Source organism: Protopterus annectens, chromosome 2.part1 (assembly GCF_019279795.1).
Source record: "Protopterus annectens isolate FY-2018-M chromosome 2.part1, PAN1.0, whole genome shotgun sequence".
NCBI lineage: Eukaryota > Metazoa > Chordata > Ceratodontiformes > Protopteridae > Protopterus > Protopterus annectens.
In genome coordinates, this window is record NC_056729.1 from 1,475,153,715 (window position 1) to 1,475,167,235 (window position 13,521).

A 13,521-nucleotide genomic window follows, 5' to 3' on the forward strand; every position below is an offset into this window, starting at 1 on the left:
AAGTTCAAGTCCCATGCTGGTAATGGTGGTTTCCTAGGAGGTTTTACATTCTTAATTCCTCTCAGGAACTGTCTGAGTAGAGGGTGAGAGAAAACAGGGGGATCAAAGCTGTATTCTGCGGAAATAGCTGATGCATGTATCTTGATGGAGGAGTAGGACAGGCCTGTATGGAGAAGCTCTGCCAAATACTCCAGGATGTTGGCAATATCTACCTTTGACACATCTTTTCCTCTTCCAGTACTCCAAATGACAAATCTTTTCCATTTTCCTGCATAGTTCCTTCTTGTTGAAGGTCTGCGGGCCTCAAGGATGATGTCTTTAACCTTTTGAGATAAATCTGGGTTAGTTGCTCTTATGCAATGTTCCAGGCAGTTAGTTGCAGAGTTTTCAGGTTGGGATGTAGGATGTTGTAGTTGCTCTGAGTTAACAGCAAAGGAATCAGGGGTAGTGTCCACATTTCTCCCTGAGACATGGTCCTCAGTAGTGGATACCAATGTTGCCTTGGCCAATTTGGAGCTATCAGAATTACCCTTGGACGTTCCTCTTTGATTTTCAGTAGTACCTTGTGCATCAAAGGAAGAGGTGGAAATGCATATGCTGTCAGGCCTTTCCAACTGAAGGATAGAGAGTCCACCTTCCAAGCAAGTGGGTGGTATATCCTTGTGCAGAATTTCTTGAGCTGGTGATTGAGTGGGGATGCGAATAGGTCTATTTGTGGTATCCCCCATTTCTTTGTGATGGTCTTGAAGATGTCCGGGTGTAGCATCCATTCGTGAGCATCCAAGGTAGTTCTGCTTAACATGTCTGCTAGGATGTTTTCTTTTCCTGGTACAAATATTGCCTGTAACTGAATGCTGAAGCTCAGAGCCATATTCCATAGGTCCAGAGCCATTCGGCATAGGGGGTATGAGTGAGTGCCTCCCTGTTTGTTGATGTACCACATGACCGTGGTGTTGTCTGTCCTTATCATCAATTGGCCTTCTTTGAGGAATGGTCTGAAATTCTGGATTGCTAGTTTTACTGCCAGCATTTCTTTTTGATTTATGTGCAGGTGTAGCTGATCTGGTGTCCATAAGCCTTGAATGCAGTGGTCCAGCATGTGGGCCCCCCAACCGAGGTCTGAGGCATCCGTTGTGATGGTTTGGCTTGCTTGTCTGTTGTGGAAGGACAAGCCTGGATTTGACTGGCATGCCTGAGCCCACCATAGGAAGTCTTGTTTCAGGCATGGGATTAGTGGTATTTCGGTTTCTAAGCTGTGCTTGTGTTGAGACCATAAATTCTTCAGGTACCACTGTAGTTTTCGCATATGCAGTCTGGCATGGGGGACCAGTATTATGCAGGAGGCCATGAAGCCCAGGGCCTGCAGTACTTTCCTTGCTGTTAGTTTGTCCTGCTTTGTTAAAGCCAGGAAGTAAAGAGGAAGTTGTTCTTGTTTTTCCCCAGTTAAGAATGCCATCTGTTTTACTGTGTCCAATTTTGCACCCAAGAATGTTCTTGTTTGGGATGGAATCAGTCTTGACTTTTTTAAATTGACTGTGTATCCCAGAGCTTGTAGTAAGCAAATGACCCTTTGTAAGTCTTGTGTCAGCTTGTTTTGGTTGTCCGCTTGTATCAGGCAGTCGTCCAGGTATGGATAAATTTGGATTCCCTGAAGCCTGCAATGAGCGATTACTGCTGCCAGGCATTTCGTGAATACTCTGGGCGCAGTAGATAAGCCAAAGGGCAATGCTGAGAATTGATAATGCTCTGATCCTGCAAGAAATCTGAGGTATCTTCTGCAATTTGGTCGTATGGGGACGTGCAGGTATGCCTCCTTGAGATCTAGAGTTACCAGCCAACACTCCTTGCCCAGCATGGGAAGAAGTTGCTGTAGGGTCAGCATTTTGAATTTTGGAACAATGATGAATGTGTTTAAAGCGGACAGGTCGAGAATAGGCCTCCAACTTTTCTCTTTTCTTGGTACTAGGAAGAGTCTGGAGTAAAATCCTTTGCTCTGTTCTGTGGGTGGTACCCTTTCTACAGCTCTCATTTTTGTCAGTTGAGTTATTTGTTTTAGAGCTTCTGTCTTTTGATTTGGTGGTAGGTTTGGCATTCCTCTTTTTACTGGTAAGGTGTGGAAATGAAACCTGTAGCCTTGATCTATAATTTGCAAAATCCACTTGTCTTTTGTGATATAGTGCCAGTTTTTTGAAAATAAGGCTAATTTTCCGCCTAAGGGTGCTGCTATCTGTTCCCTGGTGGGCAGTGTCAGAGTCAAGTCACTGTGATTGTGTTGTAGAGGCAATGGTAGACTCTGTGCCTCGTTGGTTATTGCCTTGCCACTGGCGTCCCCTGTAGGCACCTCCTCTGGATTGATTTCTGCCTCTGGAACGTCTATTCCTGCCTCTCTGAGATTTAGAGGAGTCTGGAAGGGACCAATTTTTGGAAGGCCAGTTCCTGCTAAACCTTGGGGGTTGAACCTGTAAGAAATCTTTAACTGTTTGTACAGATTTTGCCTTCTCTTCCATTTTCTTCATTACTTGTTGGGCAGGAGAACCAAATAGACTGACCTTATCCATAGGAGCATCTAGAAGCTTTGCTTTAACATGATCCGGTAAGACCTGTTCTTTCAACCATGCATGCCTTCTTATAACTGTACCAGTCATGGCTGATCTAAATGAAGCCTCCAGTGCATCATAGCCACATTTTAAAGAATGGTTGCTAACCTGTTGTATGTTATTGACCATTTCTAGAACATATTTCTTATCTAAGGAGTCATCAGAAGACAGTTTCTTAGTTAACTGATCAAGCATAAACTCTTGGTATTGGATCATATGAAACTGACAGTTCAAAGCTCTAGCTGAGAGAGTAGCAGAGGTGTATACTTTTTTACCCCATCTCTCTAATGACCTGGATTCCCTATCAGAAGGGAGGGGTTTTTTTGCTGAGGTCGCAGCTACTGCCTTAGGACCCTGTGAAATAGTTTCAGGATCTGCATGCGGAGCCTTGTATAAGTGGTGATGAGTGTCCGGAACCCTGTAAAACCTATCGGGCTTAGTAGGGGCTGGAGGTAAAGTATCTGGAGCAGTGCAAACATCATTAAAAGCATCATCCACTACAGGGAGAACTGGAGGTATAGCTAAGGGCCTATGTTGTGGTAAGTGTAAAAAGGTCCTAAGCCTTTTTTCTTGAATCTGAGAAATCTTGTCCTTGCCATTGGAATTGCTCTCTCATGGCATGTAAGGTTTCCCCAAAGGAGAATTCCTCTGGTGGAGAGGCAGAAGGAATAGATTCTTCAGCATCGGAATCTTCATATGTAGAATAAGGAGCCTCAGGATGGTCTGTATTGTCTGTATCATCAGAAGAGTCATCTGAGGACACTGTCTCAGGGTGCTCTGCTCTAGGTCTTTTTTCTGGAGGTTGAGAGGCCCTGTCTGGGTGAGATTGGGATCCCCTTATTAAAGAGATGAGATCCTCTGCCAGAGTAAGCATTTGGGAACTGGAGCTGGGCCTGTGAGAGGGGGCCTTAACAGGCACAGACTTAGCAGATTTGGCTGCTTTAGCACTGGCAAAGGCCTTTATAGACATGGCTGCAGGAGGCCTAGCAGCACCACGTGCTGGTGTGGAGACATCCAAAGGGATGGTATCTGATAATTCTTGAGGAACCACATTAGTAGGCAAAACTTCAGTGGCCGATTCAACTAGAGTAGAAGGGGCCTCGGTAGTAGTTATGGATTCGGCTGAGGATTGAACCGTTTTCTCGGTTTCGGCCGAAACCGAGACACTCGCGGTTTGCTTAACCGTGGTTTCGGCCGAAACCGCGGACCGCGAGTGTCGGTCCTTCTTCGTTTCTTAACAATTTGTGTAGTCGGAGGATCCGACGGCATAATGTACGCAAAATCTGAGCCGAAAAACTGTTCAGCAAACTCCGACCGACGCCTAAGTGTTCGTCGGTTGAAGGAGGCACAGGCTAAACAAGCTGCTACGTCGTGGTCTGGGCCTAAACAAGGTAGACAGTAAGAGTGGAAATCTTTATGAGGTATTTGTTTCCCACAAGTTAAACAATTATTTACTTTTTCTGACATCGGCTGAGGCAAGAAAGAGTCCCCAATGGGGTACTTAGCTTTTTAGAAGTCTTGAGTAGTATTCGGTAGTAGTAATCTCTGGATCTGACCGAGCGGCACTTGCGAACAGCTTCTGCTTCGGGCGCCACGCGGCAAGAAAGACTGAGGAAAATGGCGTCGGCTGATGCCTTTATACCCGAAGACCAGCAGAGATGACGTCGGGTGAGTGCGACACCAGCCGAAGCCAGACCCAGACTTTGGAATCCGGCCGACCGAAGGGCTGCCTGACGACAGGACAACCCATTTGTAAGGACTGCAGATGCATCCTTGAAGGACATCCAGTAGGATGGAATCACTATTAGACAAATAGTTATGGTGCGATTTCGGAAGGACAGCATACAGCATCAGCTAATGAGAAAATACTTTTCAAGCAGTGATTAGATTCAGTTTGAAAGCTGCATGTCATTTTTAGAGAAAAGATGCAAATATTTTATTATTTTAGAATATTTGGACATTTGTTAGTCAACATGTTTCTTTGCAAGGCACAACTGTCCAAAGCAATGCTGTGCTGTAAAATGAGGGAAATAGGTATGACTATAAAAGTGCACCTACATCACACACACACACACACACACACACACACACACACACACACACACACACACACACACACACACACACACACACACACACACACACACAAAAGCAACACTAATAACACACTGTATGAAAAATAATTGATAGTGGAGGGGAAAACATTTGTAGCAACAAGCATGAAAAATACTATTGCCTAGGCTTGAATACTTATTTGCAAAAGCAAGTACATAGTAAAGTAGCTATCACTTCATTGCTAAAGAGGCTGCAGGTCTGTGTGTGACAAGAAGATAGCATCTTTAGCTGAGTAAAATCCAGTCATTCAGCTAATCTAATTGCTCATGAGTGGGGGAAGGAAAATACAAAAGGACAAACTGCAGCTGCAAATGCTAAGCATTTCCTCTAAACCCCCCCACTGAGAGTTTGTGTAATCTGACCTGCAGTATGCTAAAAAGGCTATCTGAAAACCTTGCCTCTAGCTGAACATGTGACTTACAGAGTACTAAAATGTAAACAAACTCCTCTAGCAAAAAATCTGAGCCAGTGCCCCTTTAAGGTATGTAAAGTTTCCCCAAAGGAAAAATCCTCAGGAGGGGAAGCAGAGGGAATGGAATCTTCTGCATCAGAATCCTCATAAGTAGGTATGGACAAATCCAGGTCATTAGAAGAGTCAGAAGAAACAGAAATCTGATTAGAAGATTCATAATCAAACTCAGCCCTGGGCCTCTTGGGGGGGGGGGGGGGTTGACTACCCCTAGTTAGAGTAATTAAATCTTCCGCCATTTTGATCATTTGTTTTTTAGGCATAGGGGCCTGAACATGTGGCCTGGGCATCGGTTTTTTAGACATAGATAGAGATTTAGACCTTAGTAATGAAGGTGGAGTCGGTTTAATATGCAAGTCTGTATGCCTGAAAACACCCTCATAAGCCGGTACCTGCACAGCGGCTCCGGACCCATCCAAGGTAGAGACATCCATGGGTTCCATAGGTGAAGCATCTCGCAGCATATCAGACTCCAAATGGGTCTCAGTAGAGGCCTGCGAATCAGAATTAGTGGGTATCAGAGGCTGCAAAAGCGCCTCACTGAGTACCGGCGAACTGGTGACTGGCTTAGGAGAAGCGTCGTCGGCAGTTTTGGACCTCGGTGACCTGTCTCTGTCTTTATCTTTACGTTTTTTCGCAATCGCGGTAGTCGGATGGCTAACCGACGATATTTCTGGATAATTAAACCAAGAACCAAAATACAGGGAGGCAAAAATGTACCGACGACGGATAGTGCGCTGATTAAATAAAGCACAAAACCGACAGCAAGGTATGTCGTGGTCAGGGCCTAGGCAAGGAATACAGTCCGAATGAAAATCTTTGTGAGGTATTTGCTTTCCACAAGTAATGCAATTATTAACTTTTACTGACATTGGTAAGGAGCAAGAAAAAGTTTCCCCAATGGGGTACTTAGCTTTAAGTTGAAGACTTCGGTTCTGAAACTCGAAAATGAAAATTTCAGGAGTCGGCCGACCGGCACTTGCGAACTGCTTCTGCTTTGGGCACTGCACGGCAAGAAAGACTGATGTAATGGTGTTGGATGCATGTTTTATACCCCTGACGTCATGGAAGAAGGGACAGCAACTGACGCAGGACCCAAGACTTTGTTAATCAGGCTGAGGGCAACCTGCCAGCAGATTACCCAAATGTAATGACTGCAACAGTTAAACACGAAGAACATCTAGGCTAGGCTCCTAAATGGTCACCTTGACTGCATGCCTAATAAGTACTTATGAATCAGTGGTGCTCTAGGGCTCCTACTGCTTGCCATTTGGTCCCTATATTAGAATGAGAGTTTTGTCTGCATTCTCATTGTGACATTAAATACATACCAGGATGGCACAGCCTCCAACAAGGTGTGCCTTGTCTACCCTCCTGTTTGTAATCTTCATGGACAAGATATCCTAGTGCAGCCTTTGGCTATCCCATGGTCTTGCTCTCATATGAGGATAGAAGATATCAGCAAATATAACTGTGACAATACTGCAAGAGCTGCACCAAACTGTGCTGGTAAAGTAGGAGCCAAATCCTAGGATAAAAGTCGCAATTTATCAGTCTATATCCATATTGTCAACTTTTTTCAAGAACTTTGGGTAGTGACTGAAAGAATGAGGTCCAACATAGAAATGGCAGAAATTATTTTTTTCTGCAGGGATGCTGGATCCACTCTCCAAGATGCTGAGGAGCTAGGGAGTCTGGCAGGGCAATGTAATCAGAACTGAAAAAAAAAACAGTTGAGATGGATTGGGAGCATACTAGTGAGGATATCCCCTGGGTGCCATCCATCAGAGGTGTATTAGGCATAACCCACTGTGAGAAGGCCACAGGACAGACTCAGGTCACACTAGAGAGACTTCATCAGAAAATATTGCCAAATCTACAAATACTGTCACACTTACAAGTGAACATCTATTCTTGACACTTTGTTTGTAGGTCCACAGTTTAGAAACTACACAGTATCCTCATCTGAAATGTTACTGCAGAAGATACTGTTTGGCCTACAATGCATACATTTTCATAATTCATTACAGAAATATCATAACTTTTTGATATTTTGTATTGTCTCAATGAAGACAGACATTCATGTTTCATTGTCTACATATTATTTCATATCTACAGACTGTCACAACTCTTTTGCAATTTTGATTTCATCTTTAGGAGCAAAGCATTCACATTCATCAAAGAACCTTAATGCTGTCACAAAAATAAACATTAATTTAGAACAGACGAAGCTCACCTGCAAAAAATACAAAACATAAACTTACGCATTTCTTTGTTTTTCTAAATATCCGAGGTGTATTACAGTAGAAGAAAATCAGACTTACATCACATTTTTTTGTAGTACATTTCAGAGGGACAGAAAAAGGACCAGTCTGAGCCAGTAAACTCACTTCACCTTCAAGGTCTTCATTGATCTAGGGAAAACACACGATTACATATTTATTTGTCAGACTGTACCTTAGAACATACCACTGAAGAGAGTTCATTAACAAAGGCCTTAAATGATTAAGGTGAATAGTAATAAGAACTACCTATAAAAGTAGCAGCAAATAAACAACTAGAGCAATCTCTAAACAAAATTTATAATGGCTACAAAACATGCAAGTTGGACGAGGAGGACCCACTGTTCTCTGAAAGTGCAATGTAAACACTGACATGCGTCATAGATGCCGCTAAAGAGGGAACATGAGAAACCTCCTGTTATCCTTACTGACAAGTTATATACAGTGAACTTAAGTGAAGATGAGCAGAGGATTGCACAACACACTAAGGAAGGAATGTACCAAGGAAAGTAATGAATTATTGAAGTCTTTTGATCATTGTGCCTTCTTTTCAGTTGGTTGTTGTTTTTCCTACAAGCAGAATCCAAACAGACATTCAGAACGCTTAACATTTTGGAGAAGACAAGTACAGCCTATCAATGTAGGACAAAAATGCCTTATCTATTTATTTTACTGTAGCCAGTTAGCTTTCGCTGTCTCCTTTAAGATTCAACTGTAATTACTCACTTTGTATTTCTCTTTACCAAACCTAACATCCTTCTCCCCCTGTGCCACTTCTTCACCTCCTCTCTCTCTTCCTTCTACCTACCCTCCATTATACTACTAACTTACCTTACACCTACTCTCACTTACACTACTCACCAACATCTATCCTGCCCTCTCTCTCCTTACCTTAAATCTACTTTTAACCATCCTTTCTCTCTCTTCTACTGCCTTTTGAATCTAATCATTCCTTTCAAACCAATGCAAATGTTCTAAATGTGTACTTCTATATTATCACATCTTGTTTAAAATGATAGTTTGGTCTATGTAATGCTGAATTTAATGTTTTACTCTACTATTCTGTAAATTGCTGTTTTGCGTTGTTTAAATTGAAGTCAATGTTTCATGATATTTCGTATTACATATATTTATATCTATAAATACTGTTGTTGGAGCTTTTCTCCCCGGGCCTCCGCTGAAAATGGGTCCTTGACCCAGTCGGACTTTCCTGGTCAACAAATGTAGAAATAGTTGTCCATGCCATTGATACAATATGTTAAAAAAAACAATAATGGAGTATGGAAAATAATGTGAAATACTGTATGAATATTAGACACTAGGGTGGGGATTCAGAAAGATCCACACCACTGGCGGTAAGAGCTGTGGCCAATAGGGATTGCTTCCAGAAGACATATACAATTAACAGACATGTTAGCCATAATGAGGATAATCTCATTACTGGCTAATCTACATGTCTCTGAATCACCCATAACTACTGTGAGTGCAAATCAGCACTTTCCTGTGGAAGACAACATTGGTGGCTCATGCACTGTATTTAGTATAAGCACCCCGTCAATCACTGTCCCACATACATGCATACATTCAAACACACACACACACACACACACACACACACACACACACACACACACACACACACACACACACACACACACACACACACCTCTTATCTATCCTTGAGTTGACAGAGTGTTAATGACTCATTTGTTTATCTCTGCCCTCAAAAGGCACAGATCCTTACAGTCTGTCAATAATGCCAGCCATTAGGGTTTAAGTCTTCTTATAATTTGTAAAGTGCATTTTAAAGTTAGACCTGTTAATCTACTAACCTTTTAAGTGAGTCTAAGTAATACTTGAAAAATTCTCCATGGTATCATCTAGTATTCCTCACAGCTTTATCCCAAAGCCTTCCCTCACAAGGACACCCCCCTAATCCTTCTCAACTGTCTGTCCTTGATTTTACAGAAAGATTACACTGTTGCCTCTTATAAGTGCCGCGTCAGTCTTAACTTATGCACTGTCACACTTATTTCATAATGCCAGAAATTAGAGTTTCATACTTATTTTGCTAAAAAAAATCTACAATAACTGATCAGTCAGTGTAGTGAGTTAACACTGCTGCGATGTCTGTTAAGGGTACAAGGTTTCAAACTCCCCCAACCATTTACTTTATTTTATTAAAGACTTAGATAATATTTGAGGAGTATCCCTGATGTCTAGTGGTGGCAAAGTGAACTAACACTCTGTGGGAGAGCAGAAAAAGAGTTTTCCCTGGTGCCAGTGCCCCCCATCCCACATATTTTATGCTGCATACTTTATTCTATTGTTTAGTAATTGCCTCTAAGGTATGATATTAATAGTTTCCCATTGCTGTCTAATGTCCTCCCAGTGCTGCAGGATTGAATGCTCATTAAGCTAGGTGAGTGTGGAGGTATGACAGCCCCCCCCCCCCCCACCTGATCACTCTCACAGATACACTAACCCATTCACCCATAGACTTCCACACATACAAAAACATGCACACACACTCACCTCACACCACTCATACCTCTACATACAATCTAGCACGTACAGCCATACACATACATAAACATGCGCGCGCACACACACACACACACACACACACACACAATAACACTACCTGTCTGCTAAACTCCCTGGCACTTACCTTTAACATGATCAGGAGAACACAAGCTTTTGGCTATGTTCATTAACATAGGTTCATAGGTAGATACTAGGCTATCGGCCCAAGTACCTAAGTAAGCCTAGCCAACAAGGTTTCCTGGCTTATGCCACCCAAGAAAGTTAATTTCCTGTGCCCCTGTTGAGCAGAGACACAGAAGTGATCCTTGGGGTGTATTTCCTATTTCCCATCCACTCATCAAGATTTTTCTTGAAGAGTGCTAATGAGGAACTTTGCTTGACATAGATGGGTAGCTTGTTCCAGAGTATAGGAAGTCTTTGGGACAGGAATCTATCCCTTCAGCATGTCATGTTTATTGTGGTGACAAGGTGTAGGTCCCTAGAGCGTGTAGCTTGGAGGGATTGGGATTTCTTTAGGTGTAGCATGTCCAACAGCTCTGGGTTTAACATAGCTTTATATGTTAGGCAGAGATCTCCTCGGAGTAGGCGATATGCTACAGAGTAAAGCTGGAAGTTTTGAGGCAGTCAGTGTAGGGCATCTGTTTGAGGCCAGTAATCCTCTTTGTGAGGTACTTCTGTGGCCTTTCCAGCTGTTGCAGATGTCTTGTGAGGTACATTCCAAAAGGGGCGTTGTACTCTATAATGGGTCTAATGAGTATCGAGTAGAGGGGAACAATGACCTCTTTTTTTCCTGGATGAGAACCCTTTTGTGATGAGGTGTGCCATGTAGAAGGATTTCCTGACCACTGTGGCAATGTGATTATCAAAGGAAAGACTACTGTCCACCTGGGTCCCAAGGTCTCTTATCACACATTCGGTGTTAAGAAGACTACTGCCTATGTGGTAGTTCATGGGTACAGAGTTTTTACCAAAGGGGATAACAATGCACTTTTTGGCACTGAGCTTGAGGCCATGGCTCTGACACCAGGCATCTGTCTCAGTGAGGCTCTTCTGTAACATGTCCACATCATTTGGGGACTCGACTATGGCTCCTAGTTTGCAATCCTCTGTGAACTTCATTAGCCAGTGGCCTTCTGCATTAGCCTGTACTTTAGAGAAGTAGATACCAAACAAGAGAGGTCCCAGGACTGAACCCTGTGGTACTCCACTTGTCACTGGTTTGAAGTCAGATTTCAGATTTGGAGTCTGCAACTTTTACAGTATGGGTTCTGTTATTGAGCCAGTTGGCAACCCATCTTGTGACGTATGGATTTATACCTTGTTTAGTGAGTTTAGCTATAATTCCAGAATGGGGGATGGTGTCGAAAGCCTTGGCGAGGTCAAGACAGGCTGTGTGAACCACCTTACCCTCGTCTACGGCTTTGGTGATTGCCTTAAAGAAGTCGACCAGGTTCAGGAGGCAAGATCTGCCTTTCACAAACCCGAACTGGGTGGGGTCCAGAGTTTGGAGGTTACCAATGTCTTTGTTTATGAATTCCATGATGATATGTTCCATGGCCTTGCAGACCAGGCTCATCAGGCTAATAGGGCAACAGTTCCCAGGATCAGTGGTGGCTTCCCCTTTGTGAAGTGGGATAACTGTTGCTGTGCGCCATTCAGTGGGCAAAAAGCCTGATGTGAGGCTATGATTGAACATGGTGCTTAGGTGGGGAGCCAGTTCATTCTGAAGTTCGTGTAAAACGCAGCCTGGGATGTTCCATGGATGCTGTGTTTTTGGCATTAGAGAGTGCTGCTTTTACCTGTGAAGTTGTGATTACAGGGACTCTGCATTCTTCCTGTATAGATATGGGCCCTTTAGGGGGTGAGAGGGGGGGTAAAATTAGCACCGAACCTATCTGCCAGGATGTTGGCAATATCAGTTGGTTCTGTAATTTTTGTGCCATTGTGCTGCAACTCAGAGCAGATCTGGGTGTTGCCATTGAGATTCTTGGCATAGCTATAGAATGCTTTGCGGTTGTCCTTAGAATCATTGGCAATCTTGTTTTCATAGCTAGCTTTGGAGGATCTTATAAGGGATCTCAGCTTCTTGCTGAGGCTGACCAGGGGGAGATCCTCCACTCATGGGATTTTACTCTCTTTTGCAACAATTTCTTCCTTCTGTTGTAGTTTGTTTATGGCAGGGGACCACCAAATTTGCTTCCTTTTTTTGGAGGATAGCGTCTTAGTTCTGTTTGGGATAGCACAATCCATGCACTTGTGTAAGTGCTTATAGAGTGCATTTGTGTAGGATTCAGCAGTCGTAACTGTATTGTCCATCTGCATGGGTGTCATGAAGTTCACCACTTCTGTCTTAAGGAGCATGAAGTTAGCTTTGGAGAAATGTTTTACCTTGGTTTCCTTAATTGGGGGGGGGGGGGATGTGGATATCTTGGGTGATTAGCTTATGGTCGGATCTGACCAATGAGGAGTTGACTTCAGGTGTGGAACACCGATCACTCATATTGGTAATGACTAGGTCTAGGATACTGTTGCCCCTGGTGGGGGTGTGGATAAGTTGATTCAGGGCATTGGAACTTATGAATTCTAGAAAGCACTGAGCAAAGGAGTTGGTACATGAGTAGTTTTCCCAGTTAATGGTGGAGTAGTTGAAATCGCCCAATATTAGGATGTTTGGTTGAACCCTAATATTTTCCAGTATATCAAGAAAAGAGGAGTGGGAATCCTGGGGCATGGTGGGGGATCTGTAGCAAGCTACAATTTGGATTGCAGTTTTGCCCGAGTTAGCTGCACTTGGATAACCTCGGCTGCATTATGCTGAGCAACTAGCCTGGAGGTGTGGATATCCTTAATGAATATGGACATACCTCCACCTTTGGTGTTCCGGTCCAGGTTAGTTGGCCGAAAAGTGTGGTGAGTTATAGCCTGGTAATGCAGGGGTGCTCTCTGGAGCCTTGAACCATTTCTCAGTCACTGCACAGAAATCAATGTTCTCCATTTTAAGGAGTGCCTCGAGTGAGTGCATTTTGAGATTTAGACGTCTAGCATTGAGTAGCATTACCCTCAGTTTTTGCTTGCCTGTTCCTGTTATGGTGGTGAATTTGTCATCTGAACCTTGCCTAAAAATGGCACTATAGGGGCGGCAAGAGCCTTTGCCAGTATCCGGAATCCCAGGGGTGACAGGTGCAGGCCATCTCTGGCAAAACATCGTGGTCTGTCGACCATGTCATCCCAGGCAGACAGATACTGGATCGCCTTAGAATGACACCAGAAGTTTAGCCAATTGTTGAAGTCGGTCATTTTGTCCTTGTACTGCGGTGTCATTCTGGGTGATGGCAGGATGCTACTCAGGGCTAGGGTCATACCTGCCTGGGCTACAAGCTCGGAGAGTTCTTCCATGTCTCTTTTCATGTAGTCCAGGGAGGTAGGTCTCAGGTTGTTCACACCAACATGGAAAATCACAGAGTCATATTTGTAATTGTTGTGGAGTGACCTGAGTGCGTGGGTTATGTGG

The 13,521-nt window shown here is 43.5% G+C and overlaps 1 protein-coding gene across 2 annotated transcripts in view; it reads right to left on the bottom strand.

The window, feature by feature from the left end:
- Positions 1-13,521, bottom strand: part of CFAP74 (cilia and flagella associated protein 74) — a 3,161,205-nt gene that overhangs the window by 1,765,434 nt on the left and 1,382,250 nt on the right. For both annotated transcript variants that reach the window (XM_044062943.1, XM_044062944.1), the window contains exon 15: positions 7,506-7,595. In XM_044062943.1, the coding sequence (XP_043918878.1) occupies positions 7,506-7,595 (90 nt within the window). The remainder of the gene's footprint in view (positions 1-7,505; positions 7,596-13,521) is intronic.